This window comes from Taudactylus pleione, unplaced genomic scaffold (assembly GCF_031769625.1).
Source record: "Taudactylus pleione unplaced genomic scaffold, aTauple2 ptg000086l, whole genome shotgun sequence".
Lineage (NCBI taxonomy): Eukaryota > Metazoa > Chordata > Amphibia > Anura > Myobatrachidae > Taudactylus > Taudactylus pleione.
This window is the reverse complement of record NW_028284488.1, coordinates 23,005,761-23,026,463: the sequence shown is the minus strand read 5'-3', so window position 1 is coordinate 23,026,463 and position 20,703 is coordinate 23,005,761. Positions and strand designations below refer to the sequence as shown.

The 20,703-nt window shown below is 41.0% G+C and overlaps 1 protein-coding gene across 1 annotated transcript in view; it reads left to right on the top strand.

Moving 5' to 3' along the window:
- CDNF (cerebral dopamine neurotrophic factor) overlaps window positions 1-19,290 on the top strand; it is a 28,919-nt gene extending 9,629 nt beyond the window's left edge. Inside the window, exons 2-4 of the mRNA XM_088468783.1 lie at window positions 12,685-12,812; window positions 15,640-15,781; window positions 19,020-19,290. Of these exons, the coding sequence (XP_088324909.1) occupies window positions 12,685-12,812; window positions 15,640-15,781; window positions 19,020-19,198 (449 nt within the window). The 3' untranslated portion in view covers window positions 19,199-19,290. The remainder of the gene's footprint in view (window positions 1-12,684; window positions 12,813-15,639; window positions 15,782-19,019) is intronic.
- The last annotated feature ends 1,413 nt before the right edge of the window (window positions 19,291-20,703 follow it).

Below are 20,703 nucleotides of genomic sequence, written 5' to 3'. Positions count from 1 at the left end.
TGGGCATATCAGGGTGGAGACTGGGAGATGACCTAAAGTGATCGCAAAAAGGGGCTGTTTCATGGGGGTGTTATGGGACTGTGACAGACATGTCTGGGAACTGTGCTGCATTCCCAATCGCAAATACAATGCTTTAGAGGTCATGTTTAGTTGGATTAGAGGAGAATAGCTAGAGTAGACACTAGGCTACTGCAAATATCCATGGTGTGACCAATGTTGCGTCGATATTGATGTATTTACTGTACAAACTCCATCACAAGTGCACAGACCTCAGAGCCTGAAAGTGGGCGTCTCACCTCTCGTACACCTCAGTGCATGGTGGAGTACAAAGGGAAGGCTGAGATTAGCATTTACATATTCCCGCAACCGCTATTGAGAGAGCGACCGTGGCTGCATTACCAGCCGTCTCTGAATCAGACCCATTGTTTTATATTGCTGTACATCACCGTATTGAACAAACAAAAATGCTTGGTCATTAATGACAAAAGAGAGGACTATAAGGACAACTATAGATCCACCAGAGGACACTTGAGTGACAGATCAGCATCACAACACATATTTCTGGTACACAATTAAGCTATAGTCTGTACGAGCGTATTAAAACATGGCAGAGGCAACTAAAAAAATTTTAAATCGAAATTATTTACTGTTCATTTTTAAATAATTAAAAAACACAATTTTTGCATAGCATTCGCCCTCTACAGGTTAGGTATGGAATTAGAAAAGGATTTAGCTCACAGTTTACAAGCCAAGATCTCTCATGGTTCTACACCTAAAACACCAAAGAATAAAAGCATTGTCCTGTTTGGTTTATTGTTAGATGCAGATTTGGACACCATTCTTCTTGGGCCATCTACAAGGTCAATAATAAAAATATAAAAATTTTATTTGTTTCATTTCATAATTTGATTTTATAACATGCATTTTGCTACATACTAAGTAATTATGGAATTTTATTCTGTAGCATATAATCTAAATCTCTGAACATCATTTACTATGGCTCTCGCATGGAGTTTACCTTTTTAAATGCTGTATGAATTTATTAGGGTTGAGCAGGTTCGGTTTTCAGAGAACCGAACCCACCCGAATTTTGGGGATCCGGGGCGATCCAAGCCAAGCTTGGATCTCCCTGCCTTCCCCAGATCCCTCACCCGAGGCAAAACCTTGCGATGCCGCTGTCGGGTCGCGAGGTTTTGTATTGAGCGGGCTTAACGCTGATTGGCTGAGAGAGCCGTCTGTCACGGCTCTCAGCCAATCAACGTTAATCCCATTTAATATGCACACAGGAAGCAAAAGAAGATGGCGCTCGCCATCCCTCGCTGCCTGACACCGCCGGCAGCCCCCGCTGCCGACACCGCCGGCACCTCCACTGGCAACATCCCCTGTTGCTGACACCACTGCTGCCGGCACCCCTGCAATGCTGCCCCACATACTCAGGACACCCTTAGCGACCCCCACACTGCCGGCACTCCCTCACTGAGGACACCACCAGCACCCCTGCACTGCCGACACTGTCAGCACACATGCGCTGAGGACACCGCTGGCACCCCCACTCTGCCGACACCGCCAGCACCCTGCATTGAGAACACCCTTGCACTGCCAACACAGCAAACCTGCACTGAGGACACCGCTGGCACCCCCGCACTGCCTTCATCGCCGGCACCCTGCATTGAGAACACCCCTGCACTGCCAGCACAGCAAACCTGCACTGAGGTCATCGCCGGCACCCTGCATTGAGAACACCCCTGCACTGCTGACACAGCAATCCTGCAATGAGGAACCACTATTGATATTAAGCCAGGCTTGTTATGAGTCTGAATATAGTAAATATTGATATCTGCATCCATGAGGAGAGAGCCATCTGATTTACAGTCAGGCCCATAAAGATGGCAACTATACTGGGATGCAAAAACGCAGCTCTGCAGCACACATTTTTATTTACACTTCCACAACTAGATGGTGTCAACAGTGGTGACCAAACTTTTCGTCTACCTCCTTGGTTGCTGGACCGCACTATGGAACGCACAGAGGCTACTTCCGGTTCATTCCTTTGTCAGCCCCTGAAGGGTAAAACCAATTGGATGAATCTTATACAACGTGGAGACCCTGAATGCCGGAAACAGCTGCACAAGGAACTGGAAGTAGTTGCTGTGCATTTCATAGTGCGATCCAGCAACCAGGAAGTACACAGCCATCCTGGTATCAGAGCAACAGAAGCTCTTGGCCGTGTTTACACTGTACATCCGACATATTTTGAATGCTTCTATCTTGCTTTACACAGTTACAGGTCCTATTTCCGTCAAAGACCTTAGGACTGTGGATGGGGAAGTTTGTCACACTTTTCGTGAGACCTGGCTAAGGAGAGGTTTGTTGGAGGATGATGTGTAAACAAACATTTTTAAAATCCCGGGCAACGCCGGGTACTCCAGCTAGTAGTTATATATATATATATATATATACAAAATACAGTAATGGTGCATACACACAGTCAGATTTTCTGTCAGATCTGAATGATAACGATTTTAAAAATCGTTCATATGTGAAAGAAAATCTGACGTGTGCCTGCAACGATGAACGATGCGCGTTCCCATTTGACAGATAACGATATCTGACATCTGATGTGTTTGCAGTCAGATTTGGACAATTCCATTCATTTTAATTCAGTCTGAAATCGTTCAAATCATTGGTAAAATCGTTCATCTGACAGATCTGACCATGTGTATGCACCATTACAATATTACACTACGAGGCGCATGTCTTTTCTCCACTATTTCCAGATTTCATTAAAGTTGCACCATTGATCAACATATTGAAAGACAAGCAAACCACCCATCATTCAATTGGGGAAGCGTTTTTTTGCTGGACATTATGAACACTTTTTATATATTCATTGTTTACGATACATTTTATTTGCGCCTAATCATAATTTTATACTGTGGCTAAAACTGTATGTTACTACCACTGTATTTATTTGGGTGGTGCCATAACCTTCCCAGCTTCCTAATACATATACATACATACATGCACAGTGCAAAAAATCACAAGGTCCATTCACAAAATGGATTTGCACACAGCTCAGCCCCTGTATGTTGCATCCTCTATTCATCTGTTTTGTTGTGCAATTGTGTGCTATGATATAGTCTGTTTATTGTGCCCCTATTGCAGAACATATCTCAGCTTCCACTGAATTTGAATACATTTAAATAGGTACAGAGAGAGCTTTGCTATCTAATCCTTGGAAAATAATTGTAACAGTTAGGCTTAATGAAATCAAAAGGTGTCTAGTTTCCACATTTGTTTCAAACCTTCCCCCCCAAAAAACTAAAAACTATATATTTCCAGTTATCAGAGTGGTTGCATTAAAATGACCATGAACAAGTTTTAGGTGCAGATATAGCAACTAGTAATATTCAATTAGGAGCTGATTGGTTGGAGCACCATGTAAGATTAGTGACTAGTGATAACAATAATATCACTCGATAAATCTGGCCCAAAGTTACATACTGTAAACAGTATTACCTGTCTTAGAGGAGTCCATACTTTGCACTAACCATATCTATACATGGACTTTTTTCAGTCAAATGCGAGAATGCAAAGTGAGCACCCCAAATAATTTTTTTTTTAAATATCTTTTTATTATATCCAAAACTCAGTTAATTACATACATGCATAAAATGTTACAACAAATGTATATCTTGCATCATAGAAAACATATACATGCAATAAAGTGCATACATTCTGTGAAATATTGAGTATCTGAATTTTTTCTTTTTTACTTTTTATGGGGAGAGGGAAAGAGTCTAAAACACCCCCCCAAAAAAACATATAAACCATATTTATAGTAGTAAATACTATTAGACTCAAAATTAATAAACTAGATATACAATAAAACAAAAATAATAATATGCAATAAAACAAATAAATAAAATAAAGTAAATAATAAGTAAACAAAATGTAATGAGAATAAAATAAAAAATAGAAATAGAATGAATCGTCTTACAATCATCAAAAACATACAATGATTATGAATTTTGTTAGCTATTCCTCAGTGGGAATAAATCCTACAATGTAATATCATATACCGATTTTAACTGTCAAGATATTCGTCTCATCAAAGACCAAGTAGTGTTGTCAAAAACTTTTATAACACTATCGGATGTTGTAGTAGGTAGAAAGTCTAAATATATTTCCCATTTCAAGATAAAGGTCTTGACTCCCCTCTCAATATCAAAAAGAGCAGCGTGTCTATCAAAATATAATCTATTCAACAACTCAAATTTTAATATTTCTAAAGACGGAACTCCTTTTGATAGCCAATACTGTAAAATCAGGTTTTTTTTGCCAGGGTTATAATAGTCGTTAATAATGGCAACAATTTATTTTTAATTAGTGGATTTCGGTTCATATGACTTGCTCTTACATCATGATTTGGAGCCATAAAACAAAAATCAGCTAATATAAATGCTTCCCAAGAAAAGGGAAGATTGCTCTTTGTAATCTGTTGGACAAAATTATGAATTTTATACCAAAATTTCTTGATCTTAGAACATTGCCATATATTGTGAATAAAGGTACTAGAAGATGAGGAGCATTTTGGACAACAAGCAAACTTAGGGTCTGAGTTGGTAATTGTGCTCCATTGCGCTTGGGAAAGATAGGCTCTGTTATGAAATTTTATATGAATTTCTTGGAGTTTAGCGGATTTTAGCCACTTTAGGATCGATGGGAGTTGTTTCATGGTTCTGTTGGAAAATATAAAATCAGGAAAATCCTGTGACCAAGCGGACCATACATTATACCATAACTTATTGATATCTTGTATCGACAAATCATTATACAAATAACCTAGTTTAAATTTGTGAGTAGAGGCTAGAGTAAATATTGAGTAAATAGGGGTTAGTGAGTCATGATGTAAGAGCAAGTCATATGAACCAAAATCCACTTTACTTTGGATATAGTGCCTGACTTGCAGATACATGTAAAAATGTGAATTGGGAATATTGTACAGGTCCCTAAGCTGCTGAAAAGAATAAAGATTGCCCCCAGGATCAAATACGTTCCAAATGGCTGCCAATCCCTTTCGTTTCCACAGCAGGTAGAAAGAATTTGAGAGCGAGGGGACAAAATCAGGGTTACCCCATAGTGGTATGAATTTGGTTTTGCTGAAATTTGAACCTAGACTTTTATGTATAAAAGACCATGCCCTATATGTGTCCATAAATAATACATTTTGAAGAATCCCTTTTGGCAATTTAGAACGAGGTAAATGTAACAATGCTGCCGGAGCATAAGGTTTAAAAAGTTCCTCTTCTAGTAGTTGATTTGTAAAGTTAGCTTGACCTTGACACCAGTCTGAGGCATATCTAAAGGCAGCCGTGCAAAAGTGTGTGAAGATATGCGGAAGGCCTAGTCCCCCTTTACTTTTAGGTTGAAGTAACCTATTTCTAGCAATTCTAGGTTTCTTATGGTTCTATAGGAATCATTGAAATGCCTTTGTACATCTAGAAGTGTCATTTTTGGATAGAAACAAGGGTAGTATTTGAAGCGGATACATCAATTTAGGGAATAAAATATTTTTTATAACCGCCGCTCTCCCTAATAAGGAAAGTGGTAGTGACATCCAATGCTGTAGTTTCTGTAGGAGTTTGGTTATAATTGGATGAAAATTAGCATTATAGATTTGGCGAATTGATGACTTTATGATAATGCCTAGATATTTTAGACACAACCTGAAAAGCTTCATCTAAGGCTGTGCATTCTGCTAGCTGATCAGGTCTAGTTAACAGAATTTCTGATTTAGTTATATTTATTTTATAGCCAGCAAAAGAGCTATAGAGGTTAATTTGTTGTAAAATAGCAGGGATGGATAGACACGGACGTGAAACGAAAAGTAGCATGCCATCTGCATACAGCGATAACTTAAGCTCCAGTGTACCCACTTTAATACCTTTAAAATCCCTATTCAATCTCAAAGCTACTGCCAAGGGCTCTAGAACCAGTTCAAATAGGAGAGGGGATAAAGGGCAGCCCTGTCTAGTTCCACGTTGTATAAGAATAGGGAGTGAGACATAATTATTACTAGCTACTATTCGCGAGGATGAACAATTATTCAGTGCTTGAATAAGCATTATAAATTGAAAGGGAAAACCAAAATTGCGGAGTGTCTCATACAGGTGGTCCCATACCACCAAATCGAACGCTTTCTCAGCGTCTAATGAAATTAAAATTTGTGACTCATTTATTTGGAAGTCTTCAAGATGTTGTAATACTGATAACACTTTATGTATGTTGGATACAGCACTGCGTCCCCATTCAAAGTCTGTCTGATCCTGGTGTAGTAAGGCAGGGACCACCTCCTTGAGCCGATCCGCAACAATCTTAGTAAAAATTTTGTAGTCCACATTCAATAAGGATATGGGACGATAGGAAGCGGTCAATGTGGGATCCTTATCAGGTTTTGGGAGGACTCTAATAAAAGCATCATTGAAATAGGAGGGTGGTGTATTACCTGTTAATATGGAATTGTACAGGTTGGTTAATGGTGGAACTACAGAATTCTTAAGGCATTTGTAGAATTCCCCTGTGAAGCCGTCTGGGCCTGGTGATTTGCCCGGTTTAAGACCCTTAATAACTGAAAGCACTTCAGTTTCGGTAATAGGGATGATTATGGATATCTTTTGATCTTCCTTTAGTTTAGGAAGCGTTATGGAGTCCCAAAAGTTTTGTTTATTTTGTGCATTTATGTAGTCTTGAGAATATAATTGTGTGTAGAAATCCCGTAGGGTGTCTAGAATGGCAGGGCCCGAAGTATGTGACGTGCCTGATTCATCAGTCAACTTCAATATAGTCGAATCAGTCCTATCGCCCCGTAATAAATTAGATATAAGTTTACTGTTCTTATTCCCATAAGTATGAAATTGATATCTGTTATTATGTATTCTTTTATCTCCTATCTGCTGAATCAGGGTGTCAAATGTCAACTTACTTTCCTTGAATTTGGATTTATGGAGGGGGGGATGAAGAATACCGGAGTAATTCAAATGCATTTATCAGTTCTAGTTGTGCTGATCTTAGTTCAGACTGATGCTTTTTATTATGTGTCACAAATGAGAGGATCCTACCTCTTATTACTGCCTTTGCTGCCTGCCAATATGGAGTTGGATTCTGCTGATGTTGGGAATTAGCCATCTGATATTCATCCCATGCAGTTTGCATTACGTTCTTAAATTTAGTAGAAGAGGTCATAAAGGAGGGAAAGCGCCATTGTCTAAAATCCCCTAGTGGAACCCTTGAATTCACTTTAATTCATATGAGGGCATGGTCCGACAATCCTATCATCTCTATACCAGACTCCGGTATTCTAAAAGTTAATGTGGAAGAAGTGAGGAAATAGTCAATTCTAGTGAACGTAGAATGGGGAGCTGTATAAAAAGAGTATTCCTTATCTATTGGGTGATGATATCGCCAAATGTCAACTAATTGGAGATGCCTAAGGAGATAATGAATACCTATTCGGCGTGTTGTAACAGGATTAGAAGCCGCAGTTTGACGGTCCATATAACTAGAGGCTACAATATTTAAATCACCTCCCAAGATTACATTGGAGTCAAGGTATGGACTCAATAAATTAGCCAGGGCTATAAAGAAATGTTTATCATAGATTGTAGGGGCATAGATGTTGCACAGTGTATAAGTTAACTCAAATATCTTAATTACTAAAAGTACAAATCGGCCCTCAGAGTCTGATTGCTGGTGTAGAATGGTAAATGGCAGATTTCTCCTTATTAGAATTGCAACGCCTCAGGATTTAGAATTGTAAGACGCATAAATCACTACTTTTTGTCCCAGCATTGCTAATTTCTCATGTTCTAGGGCTGTCAAATGTGTTTCCTGCAAAAAGGAAATATCAGCTTTTTGTGTATTTAGATAAGAAATAATTTTGCGTCGTTTGGCTGGAGAATTGATGCCATTTACATTCCAAGAGCAAATTTTGAGATCACACATAAGTAATAGATGGTAATGGAATAGGTGGTAAAGTTTTGCCTGACTCATGTCTAGTGTATTCCGTGTATTTAAAACCAAAAGATCATACATAATAATCACAGGGATAACTTGTCCCTGTTCCCAATGGTACTGTGTGTAGAGTGCTTATTAAGTAACACATTTTTGCAAGACAATTCTTGAAAATAAAGAAACTAAAAAAGAAAGAAAAGTTCAAAGAAAAACATATAGAAAACAGTTGAGAACCAAAATTAGAAAGTAGCAAGTGGCTCTTAGTGAGTCCAACAAATGTAAATATAGTAATTTGGAAAACTGTAAATAAACCACCTAAAGTGATTAACATAATGGAATACTGAGAAGTATTCCCCGCATAATAAAACCTTATATAGTGACATCATTGTCTAATGTCATAAAAATTAACTTTTAAGAAACAATGTCAATCTTTCCAGAATATAGGCCCTCATTCAGAGTCGATCGCAAGAAAAGGTTACTCACTCTGAATGAGGGCGGGCACTTCTTGTTTTGAAGTGCTGCCTCCTGGTGGCAAGCTAAGCTGTGGGTTACCACCCACAGCTTAGCTTGCGATCAGGGTGATGGTCACGATGGTCATCACCATCGCGACCATCGAGGCTTACGACCAGACCCTAAGGTTGGGTCTGGGCACTCGTAAGCCCCAGGTAACTTCCTGCTCTGTTTGAGCAGGAAGTTCCCAACTGGCAAGCGTTCCGACTGGAACGCCTCCGTTTGGCCAGGCACGCCCCTGGCCCGCCCAGCAAACGGGGCGAGCTGTCACTCAACATCGAAAGCTCGCCCCGTCTGCTACGAGACCCCTAGCGACGGAGCGCCCGTCGCTATCCGGGTCTCGCACATGCGCACGACGGAGGCGGCTCTGTCGTGCGCAAGCTCTGTGGGGACCATCGACCCGGTTGCGAGCGCATCGGCGCTTGCGACCGGGTCTGAATGAGACCCATAATTTTCTAGACATTAATTTCCATAGTTTGTGATAGAACTAACTATATGAAGTATTCTGCTTAAAAAAGGGTAAGAGAATATCGGACATATATTTAAATGCATTTAAATAAATTGTAACTGTAATGGTTAATCAATAACCAAGCAAACAGATATTTGACTGGGCATAAAGTTGTAATAATACACATCATCTAAACAATTGTATATGTTGCCCGTTCAGGTAGACGAAGCTGCGGATTCAGCCTCTTCCAGATAAGCCATCGCATCTGCAGCATTTGTAAAGTCCTTCGGACCCGAATCCTGAAATAGGCATTTTTTATGAGCTGCAGTCCATATTGTTGACTTATGGTCCGAATTAAGACATCTGAAAATAACCGTGCGAGGGCGTTTGGTCTCACGAAAAGGACCCAACCTATGTGCCCTTTCGACTGCAAAGTCAGGTAATTCTGAGGATAGTTCCAATAATTGTAATAAATCTTTATGCAAAAAAGAGAGAATCTCCGGGCCCTTTATTTGTTCTGGGAGGCCTACTATACGGAGATTATTCCTCCGAGAATGATTTTCCAAGTCGTCTACTTTATTTAAGAGATGAAGTGTAGTTTTCCGCTCCTGGTCCAATTGTTGTAATTCAAAAATAGCTTGTTCATGCTCTTCAATTTTATGCTGGTTAGTAACTACTTGGAGGTCTGTAGAGTTTAGATGTTCTCTCGGATCTTTAATTGCGGCGGGAAATGTATTAGTCTGCGACTCCATTATGGGGGTAATAGTGTCTTTTATGGCTCCAACCACATCTTCATAGGTAAGTGATTTATTAGTATCCATAGCAGACATAGTTTTAGCTTGGTGTACAGATCCGGAAGAACTTGGAAGTAAATCAGTAGAGATAAGAGATGTAGTGTCGACCACTTTTTTCCCTGCACGTGTACGTGGAGTTTGAGCAGGTGTAGAAGTTTGTGATTTTTTTCATTACCACTAGATGGTGGTAGATCACAGCAAGTGGTCTAGGTATCAGTAGTGGTTTTTGCAGTTACTTAAGACTTTAGGATATCACTGTCTAGCCAATAATATAGAACACTTTACGGTTTAAGTCATCCAAATAATCCGATATCTTGTGATGTTTGTCACATGAAATAATGTGTCATCATTGATGATCTAAGAAATTGAAAGCAGGGAACCTTCCCATTTAAAATTACATCAGCAATCCAGCCATTAATGACAGATTCCTAGTTAGAAAACTCTGACCCAGAGATTAGATGATCCCAAAGGGGGGTAATGGTATCTCAGGGAGTGCTGTGGGGAGTCTCTGCTACCTTTACTCTTGTTTTGTGATACGTGTAGAAGGGGGAGTAGAAGTGGGGAATAATTATTTAGAGATGCTTGCCTTGGTAGCTGGAGCAGGCAAGCTGTATTACTTCAGGTCCATTGTGTGCTCTCCAAGATGGCCGCTGGTGTCTCCTGTGACGGGCTGAAGACAAAATGTGCCCCTTCAGCACAGAGCCTTCCACCCGGCAAGGAGGGAGAACTCAGCAGCTTGTAGGGTGAGTAGCCCGGTGTTATAGCGTGCAAGTGGTCCAGCGCTTCAAGCTTATGCAGGGACACTTGTGCTTGGGAGCAATGGCGGCTGGGAGCCCGGGAGAGGTCCGATCGTCAGGACACTTCCCGGAGGCCGTTGTGTAGGCAGCCGGTGGTTCACAATGGATCAGGGGCCGCGAGGTGTTCAATGCAGGCAGGAGCAGCATGTAAGGGCAGCGGTAACGGCAATTGAGAGGGTCCGTGCACGGAGCTCCGGGATCTTGCTGTCTCAGTATGGCGTCCAAGCCCCGCCCCCCACCCCAAATTATTTTAACCACTTAACCAATGTGTTTTTCCAGCAAAACCGATCAGAAATTGCCGGGTCAGCAGGAGAGTCCGGGGAGCCAGAGGAGATCCGTTCTGCACATGTCTAGAACAAATTTGCTCTTCAAAAACACAGCAGGGCAGTGCAGTCGCAACTTGTCATTTGGAGCACAGCTGGCTGCGTTCACATACCATACAACCACGCCAGTTAAGTGGTTAATAAAGTTGTATCCTGTAGTCACAGCTGGCATCTGTGCTTATAATGTATGCTTGTCATGTGACAGTAGACACACAGCTTCTCCAGAAGGTGGATAAAACCATGTGGACCTTAAACTTCTAATACTTCTACAAGTCCTTTTATGCAGGATGCTGTTGGGCGGGTGACACACAGGTGTATTATAAGGCATTGCCTACCCAGCCAGAAAAACTGCATTGTGAAGCTCCTGCCTTTAATACAGTAGTGAACAGGAAGAACTTTTATCAACTGTGAGAAAGCTTTATGCATGGAGGACTCTGCAGAGCTTCCAGCTGTAACAGAGGAAACAGATTTGCCATTTACTAATTATAACTGCATGTGACACTGACCTATATGTGCACCTAGGAATACATATGTTACACCACCGGCCGCATGGTCGTTCAAATCCCGTCAGCGCCAGCCCGATGTGGAACTAAATCCCGATCGTGCGAAAGGTAAGTATTATCTAATCTAAACTACCCCCTAACCCTTCTTTAGGGTGCCTAACCCTAACCTCCCCCCCTGTGCCTAACCCTAATCCCCCCTCTAAGTGCCTAAACCTAACTCCCCCTTTCCCCGCCATCGAAACCTAAGTCCCCCGGGGGGGTGCCTAACCCTAAGTCCCCCCCGGAACCCTAAACCTAACCCTCCCCCCCAACACGCGGCTATCCACGCTCGGAATCCCTTCGATCGGGATGCCGGGCACCGGTCTCCCAGTATAGGTTAATTAACCCTCGCCGGGATTCTGTAGTGGAGATGCCGGCGGTCGCATAGTGACCGCCGGCATCATAAATGCATACCGTGCACCCATCCTGCTCCTGCCCCAGCTAATCTGAATCCCCAGTGTCAGGCTTCATAGCACTGCGCCCCGGATGTGAACCCATTAGTGTTAAGGACTGCTAGTGACAGAGAAGCCGTGACGTGGCCTAGCAGCTTCCCATGTATTTGCAAATGCATGCAACCAATATCTCTGAAGTTCTATTACCATAATGTTCATATATTGTTGCAAGTATAATTCAGTGTGCTGAGGAACAAAAGGGGGTTAAACCCCCCTGCCTTTTCTACTTCATAGATAAAACACCCATTAATTATTTTCTTTATAATTTAAAGATATTTAATCCATTTTAGCAAATTGTATACAAAAGTAAAAACACAAACTACTGTGTTTCAATATAGTAGTGAGGCATAACAGGGTGCACAAGTTAAATAACTTACACATAATAATGTGTGTAGTAAATAAAAACAACATACAGTGTACATACAGTAGTGACACAAAAGAAGTAGGGTTAGATGCAGCCCCTCCCCCCTCCCTCCCAATGGAGGCCCATCTCTCAAACCTAGAGTTATGCCAAAGGGACTATATATTATGATATTTATAAGGAGCTTTTTCCATTTGCTTTTTTTTTACTAATGTTACATGCCTCTAAACTCTCTGTTTTTACATTGCATAGTAATGGCATTCATTTATTAAATGTGATAACCATCATTGTGTAACTATGTAAAGCAAGGTGTCTTGTAATAAATAATAATGCAGTAATTCAATTAGGAATTTTGGTGGAAATACTCTAGTTAGTGTAAGAATATTGCTCCAAAAATATGAATTTCTTAAAATGAATACATTTCTTTTGTCCCTATTTTTTCAGTCTGTAAGGAATATCTGCACAGATTTTACCAATCTTTAGTAGAAAGAAATATTGACTTTACTCCAGCTGCCATAGAGAGAGAATTAATCGACACATGCAGAGATGCTACAGGAAAGGAAAATCGCCTGGTAAGAATCAACAAGTTTGTATTTGAAACAGAAATATGTGGAAGATTGCAGATCAAAGAACACATGGCCAATGGACGAAACTCCTGTACAAAGCATATTGATCAGTAGTGGAATATGCAAACTTTGCATTCTGCTATGAAAAAAAACAGATTGCTAAATAATGGAAACAAAATCTGCAAATACGGAAGATAAACTAACAAGACATATTGTACTACAAAATACAATAAAGGGACAATAAAAAGTTCTTAGCATTTAAGTTAGAAAAAGGAAATACAATTATATATAGACATATTACCTGATAGTATAACAATATTCAGTAAAGCAAAAAATGATTAGGAGCTTTTATTTGAAAAGTACATTAAAATTATATACATAACACACTTCAAAAGCAGTAATGGACTTCATAACATTTAGAAACTAGATTCATATTTATGAGATAAGCTCTTATAACATATTATTTATTTTATAAAAAATTTTCCAGTTCCTTAACACTTCCTCTCTTACCACCCAGTGCTGATACAATTGTATTATTATCTGGACCGCTATCAGGGGGGGGGAGACTGCCGGGACTGGAGGCCCGGGCACTTGGCAGAAACTTTAAGTGAAAGGGGTGCCCGCTCTGACCCAGCATGCCGCTCTGAGCCTCTTACTACCTGATTGACAGTCACAGAGGACCCACCTGCCCCCATTCCTGCCCCCGCTTGCCCACCCACTTGTTCAATAAAGTTTTCTGTTTGAGTTGGTACATGCGACGTCACTCCGCGCTGCTAGACTGGAGAGGAGCTACGGCACGTGAGGAGCAGCGCCAATAAGCCAGACCAGGAAGCCAGAAGGAGCCTTCTTCAAGAAGGTAAAACGTAAGCCATGAGTCAGCGGGACCAGGAAGCTGGTGTAACTTGCACAAGTGGCCGGCCAGCAGTGGGGACTGTATAAAGCACACTGGCAGGTTTGATCATTTTTGCCCCCCAATTTTTCCTTGTATGAATAAGGTAGCGGTGGAAGGGGGGGCTGCCAATTTTGTCAGTCCCAGGCCCTACAATTTCTGATGGCAGCCCTGCCATTGCTTTGGATACATCCTGCACCCTGTACCTGTGCTTGAATTGTGTGTTGTGTCATGACCAATTGGATAAGAGCAGGTTGGCCACAAAGAAAATTGCACACTAACCTGGTAATTTAACACCAATGCAATGTGTGTGGCAATATAACCCATCTCTTTCTACAGTGTATTTTTAATTTATGAACAGTTAGTTATATAGTGTATTTGCAGTGCTTTTACAGACAATATTTGGGCATCCACATATACACACACATACACTCTAGGGTTAATTTTTTGTCAGGAGCAAATTAACCTACAAGTATATTTTTGAAGACAAAAAAAACAAAACCAGTTGGCGCTTTTACCACTGTATATAGCTTGGAGAAAAATTACTAACCACGATCGGTTCAGCAGCTGTTCAATTAAGGAACTCTGAAGTTCCAAAAACTTTAAGGGTAATGAAATAAAAATGTTATGAACTGTGCTAGATCAATCTGATTAGCCAAAAGAAAAATTGTACAGATATATAGTAAATTTAATTTATTAAAACATATCCATTGATAGCACAACTCTGTTATATAGATTCCAATATATGAGACATCCTCAACATGAGACAATTGGACAATAAATATCACATGTATAAAAAAAATATATATATATTAATAATGAGAAATAATGAAAAACATATATCTTTTATCCAATAATAGAAAAAAGGAAAGGAGACAAAAAGAGGGGGCACATTTTCAATGTCCCATGAATAGTGAAAAAAATTGTTGTGTATATTTATGTCTCCCATAAATCTTCTTAAAAAGTCTGTTTCACAGTCCTATTAAATAAAAGTTCTATAAAAAATCCACTGAGTGAACTGAATAATTCCTCAAGGTGGTAACAGTATCTCTGCAACGAATAAATGTTTGCTCCACGTAGTTAGAAAGATGCCACTTGTAGCTGTATTTGTATAAAGCTGCTTACCCTTGCAGCATGTATGTGGGTGTCCCTGATCCGTTCTCCACTGTGGCTAGCTCCAGAATTTGTAGTGATCCCCGGCGTCTCCGGGCATGCACCTTTGATGAGACCGCCGTCTCTACCCTTGTGGAAAGTGGTGTTGCAGGGTAGTCACATATATAGAATCAGAGCTCCCGCTGTTACGGGGTGTCTCTTGGTTGGTAGTATGATGCTAAGTTTAGAGGTTAATCCCTCTTGCCGCTTGAGGTGAAGAAGGTAAGCGGAATAGATGCACTTCCTTTGCTGGGTCCCTTCAATAAGTGGCAGCACAATAGTGGGGAATCACAGCAGGCTACTAAATATCTGTACAATTTTCTTTTGGCTAATCAGATTGATCTAGCGCAGTTCATAATATTTTTATTTCAAGTATATGTTTGGATTGTGTGAGGTAATCGGAGCATCCAGAGGAGCCCCTGCAAGCTTGGGGAGAGTATACAAACTCCACAAAGTTAGGGCCATGGTTGGAAATGAACCCAAGAGTTCAATGCTGTGAAGCAATAATGCTAACCTTTACATCAACTGTGCCTAAGGTATGAGCAACATGTACCTGACTGAAGTAAAAAAAAGCTTGAATATGTGAAGCATTTGTTGCAGAATGTTGGAGGTATAAATTTGATTTTTAATGGGGGTATAAACCATTGACCACATCGATCTGAATTACAGGTGGCCAGTCCTCACCTGGCTATCAAAATTATTAATATACCATAATGAACGATTTACTGATTTCATTGACGGTTTTTCATAATAAAAGTTCTGTATCTTTAATACAAACCTGTATTTTGCAAGTGTTATTATTTAGGGGCCACAAGTGATGCAGCTACCAAAATTATAAGTGAAGTTACTCGTCCCATGAGTGCACATGTTCCAGCATACAAAATCTGTGAGAAATTAAAGAGGATAGACCTGCAGATCTGTGAACTGAGATATGGTATGTATTGTATAAGAAGGGCATTATTGCAGTACAAGCTATTATAAGAATGTATGTTCCCAAACTGCACAGTACTCTCCCTTACCCTACTGCATTCCTGAAAATTCATAGCAAAATTATTTTCTATGATCAGATTGCCTTATAGTCAAACACACAGTGGTGACATTTATAAACCAGTTACAGATTTAAAACAAATATATTGAAAAATGCAGACATGCCAGCTTGAAATCATTGTTCACAATGTTATTAGTGACCAGTCTGGTGTGGAATCATATCATACATACTGTACCTGAAGGAGACTCCAAATCTTTCAAGAAATGCCCCAGGCTCCCAGAAGAGTAGGCAGTCCTCCCTCATTCTGCCCACTGGGGGGGACAATACCGGTAATCACGGTTTGTAAAGAGAGGCCAAAATGATGCAATTTTATTATACTTGCCTCACCCCCTTTTCAAGGAGCCGTTATTGTCTGCAGGAGAGGGCGATGCCTAATGATGCAATTAGTCTATCCCCGCCTCCAAAGTTGACACCTGCTTCTCCTGGAAAGAAGTTTCTTAAAGTAGGCAAATATGAATCATATGCACCATACAAGTGTGTAGTATCCACTTAAATTATATACTTGACACGGATAGCGACGGCCAAGCTCGCTACAAAGGGGGCGTGCTGTCGTTGGTGAGTGACAGCACGCGCCCTTTGGTGGGCGTGCCGTGGCCGTTGCTGCCCAGATGGAGGCGTTCCCATGGGAACGCCTACCGTCTGGGGCCGGCCCCACTGACATCACAAGTGATGTCAGTGGGAGTGCTTTTGGCTCTGATAGAACCAAAAGCACTCCAGGGCTTGCGGCAACGAGACCCTACCACAAGGGTCTCGTCGCAAGCCCGATGGTCTTGACCATCGCGACCATCTTTTTGGCTGCTCGCTATAGCTGCGGGTGGTCACCCACAGCTATGCGAGCGGCCAGGAGGCCGCTCTAAAAAAAGGAGGAGGGCACTGATTCAGAGCGAGCGCTCTGAAAGAGCTTCCGGCTCTGAATCAGGCCTTCAGTTCCTGAACCTCTCATTAACTATGACATAATGTCCTTGGCAAAAAATTATTTTCCATAAGATAAGTTCCCTTTTGAGTGCCTTCTTTTCTACATACTGTATATATGTATATATAATATATATAATGTTTTTTTTTCTAGCTCCACCCACACAGTTCCTGAACCTATTTTTCCAGAAAAATAGCCCTGGGTATATGTAAAAAGCAAAAGCTCAGCAGATTTGACCTTGAAATATAAAACGGCAATAATATTAAGTGCAAAGCCCGGTGTGAAAAGTGCCGCTGTAAATTTTGAGGTATACCCCTAAATGTTTACACACATAAAACATAAAACGAAGAAGAAAGTTACTTAGTATTGTCATTGGTTATATACAATCTTCCATGTGAGCTCAGATTGTTTTCCAGCCAGCTGTGCTTGTTGTGTGGCCATGTGACTTGCAGTTATGAAATACATATTACTGATATACTGAACACCGTATGAAATCATATACAGGATATGGATCTTTCTGAAAATGAGATTATATACTGTTTATAACCAGGTATTATTAGCCTTGTCTTTACTTTGTTCTGTACATCCTGAAATAAAGGGGGTGCATGCAGTACTTTACAAATGGATTTATAAAGAGTACCATTTGACACCATAGAACAGAACCCTGCTCTTTCCATTATCTATCTCACAGCCTGTGACTTAGTGTTTGCCTCCACTCCCCTCCTCACAACATGACATTGCCTCTATACAGCACCTAGAGACAAACAGTCGCTGCGGTACCACTTGTAGTCAAAAGGTGGTGATAGAGGGTCAAGTAATTTTGCCAGCACTTATTTATTAGCAGCTCACATATAAAATGGCACATTTCAGTACATTTTTATGTAATACCTACCATGATTAAGAAGTATGTTGCAAAAGTGTTTTATAAATACCGTCTTTGCTTTAAGGATTTTTTCTTTTTAAACCTTCTCCTAAAATATTTTCCAGTTCCAATTTTAAAGCCATTGAAGTACATAGCACAGGTAACTCCTAAATACATTAGTCATATGAAATGCACAGCCAGGGCCGGTGCTGGTGTGTGTAGCCCCCCTCCCCAAAATATAAACCTGAAATGTTACCTGTTACATTGATCCATGCGGTAGCTAGGTAAGTAGATTGACCCGGATCTCCTATTGAGCAGCTTTGAGTCCATGCGGAAGATGGAGCTGCAATCCTTGTTTGGGTTTGTCTATAAAGGTCCAGCGAGAGTATAGAGTGGTATTGCCTGAGGGTCTTCTCCTTGAACCTAGACCATGGCCCACAAACCCATTCATCACTTACTGGATCTCGTCTGTAGATAAAAACACATGCCACGCTAGCTGGTCCTATGATCCTCCAGAAATCCGACTACTCCAGTTAAATATCATGAGACATGAACTTTAATGGGCAGTTGCTGCAACAGATCCTGGACAGGACTGGATTACCACCGGACTCCAGAGTCCAGACAGATTTTTAAATTACCGCCTGATTGGCCAGAACAGTATGCTTCCCTACGCTTGTTAATATGAGAGTGCGCTACTGCGCAGACTCTATGGTTAGGTTCCTACAGGAAGACTTCAAATCCCTAATTAAGATGGCCACCGGCCCTAGTACTGCACATGCGCGGCACCATGTTGTTACTGTGAGAGTGACACAGTGGGAGATGGACGTCTCCTACTTAGCTCTAAGACACCCGATGTTATTACCCAAATTACAGCATCCTGCACCGCTACCCCCAAGCTATAAACAGTCACCTGCTGGGGAGCTCTATTACACGCTACTCTGCTCAAGCTTCATTCCATCCTAATCAGTGTATCACAGTGAGTGCAGCTGTACATCACATATCTGCCAGTAAACCATCTTACTGGTTAAGCAAATGGGCTGTCTGTAGTAATAAGGCATTCTGCTGGTGTGTAAATAGCTCTGCTATACCACCGCACCTGTACACACGCATTTCCAACACTTCTGAGGGGGGCCTTGCTTACCACACTTACAGAGTTCTGCCGGCCCGGCTCGGCCCATGGTTTGGGAACTTATATGTATTTGTGACTAGGGCAATCAAATAAAATCAATTTGTGTATTAACAATATTTGTTATGCTAATTTATCCAGTGTGTGTCATACATGTACCATGTATTTTTGTATCCATTACGCTAAAGTCTGTTTTTCTGCACTCTTACAATTTGTCACACAGAGAAGGAATTTGATGTAAATTCCATGGACCTGGCAAAGATGAAGGTGGCAGACCTGAGGAAGATACTGGATAAATGGGGAGAAGCATGCATCGCATGTATAGAGAAAACCGACTATGTGCAGCTTATTAAGGAGCTGGCTCCAAAATACTCTGTGAAAAGCCAAAGGGACGATCTTTGAAACTACCATAAATATACTTAAATAATAACATGTATTGCACAAGTTCTGGTATGTGAATAATTCAATGTACAAAATCAAATAAAATAACCATCACCCTCCAGCAATTATATGTATAATATTTTTTTTTGTCAGTCAGTACGAAGAGTCCTGGGGAAGGGAGCGAGCGCAAGCTTTTATTCATGGGATTCAGAGTGGAGATTCCAGCTTCATACAGTAATGTCACGTATTGATTATACTGTACATACAAACATACACAGTGGCGTCCATCCCCGCAGTGTCACCTGGTCCTGGGAGGGATGCTGTGTGCGCAGCGTTGTCGCGCACACAGCATCCAAACCCACGTAGTCCCATTATTACTGGCCGACACATGGGTACGGCCCGCACCCCCTTGTGACGCCACTGTACAAACATACATAAACATTTTCATAGCAATATCCTTGCAGTGAATGAAGATGGTTGATTCCTGATACAGAGAAAAAACATGACAACCAGTGTAAAAGTAGAACGATATATCTAATATTGTTTTAATTATCCTCCCTCTATGTTGTTGCTGCAATTTTTTCATTCAATCTAATAATGCACTTACAGTACATTAAGATCATCCAACCTGAAAATTATCCCAAGGATATTGTTTCATTGATAATATGCACAGTATCTTTTATATATATATAGTATAAATTGGAAATCTATGAAGTTAAAAATCATTTGGTACATTCACTGGTCGGGGTATTAAGACCATGTAGGAGATACTGTAGCTTAGGGCAAGGAAAAGAACATTGTATAACATGTACCAGAAGAGGGGAAATTGACAAGGTTAACAGGGCCATCTGAGAGTTCAGCCCAGTTGGGGTCATCTGAGACTGACTCAGCCGGGGCCATCTTAGATTCCGTCCAAGCCGAGGCCATCTAGGACCCATAGTGATCCCCCAGGTCTGGACATCTTTAGGGGGGTCCTACAATTATTTCCCCAAATTTCTCGTATTTTTTCGCAGATCCAAGTTTCGCCTGTTCCCGTTTTCGCCTACTTTGGAATTGAATACGGGGAATAGCGGGCTCAAGCGCGATACTTTTCCGCCTGGAAAACGGGTGAAGGAGGCGAAAAGTCCAGCAGGCGAAAAGTCTGGACTTTTCCCCTCAAATTGAATACGGGCCTTAGAGAGTAAACGTTTGGAAGTTATTTTATTGGGGTCTCATATCCATGCAGCGTTTTCATCTAGGAGGGAGTCCAAGTGCCTTCTGAGATGTCTAATGTCTCCAAAAAGAAAGACAAAATGAAAAAGAGAAGGAGGAGATAGTAATTTTTGAGAGCATCTGGGATCCGTTGTTTAGGGATGGGGTACTGTCACGATTCGCTGCAGTACAGCTGTCTCACCAGTGGTGCTGCTTTCCCCAGATATGCTACTCTGCTATGTTTCAGCCAGTCTGGTCCCATATTCTGTTTGGTATCCTGCAAGCCTGTGTTAATTATCTGATCCAGCAGCTATGTGCTGCACCTGTGACTACCC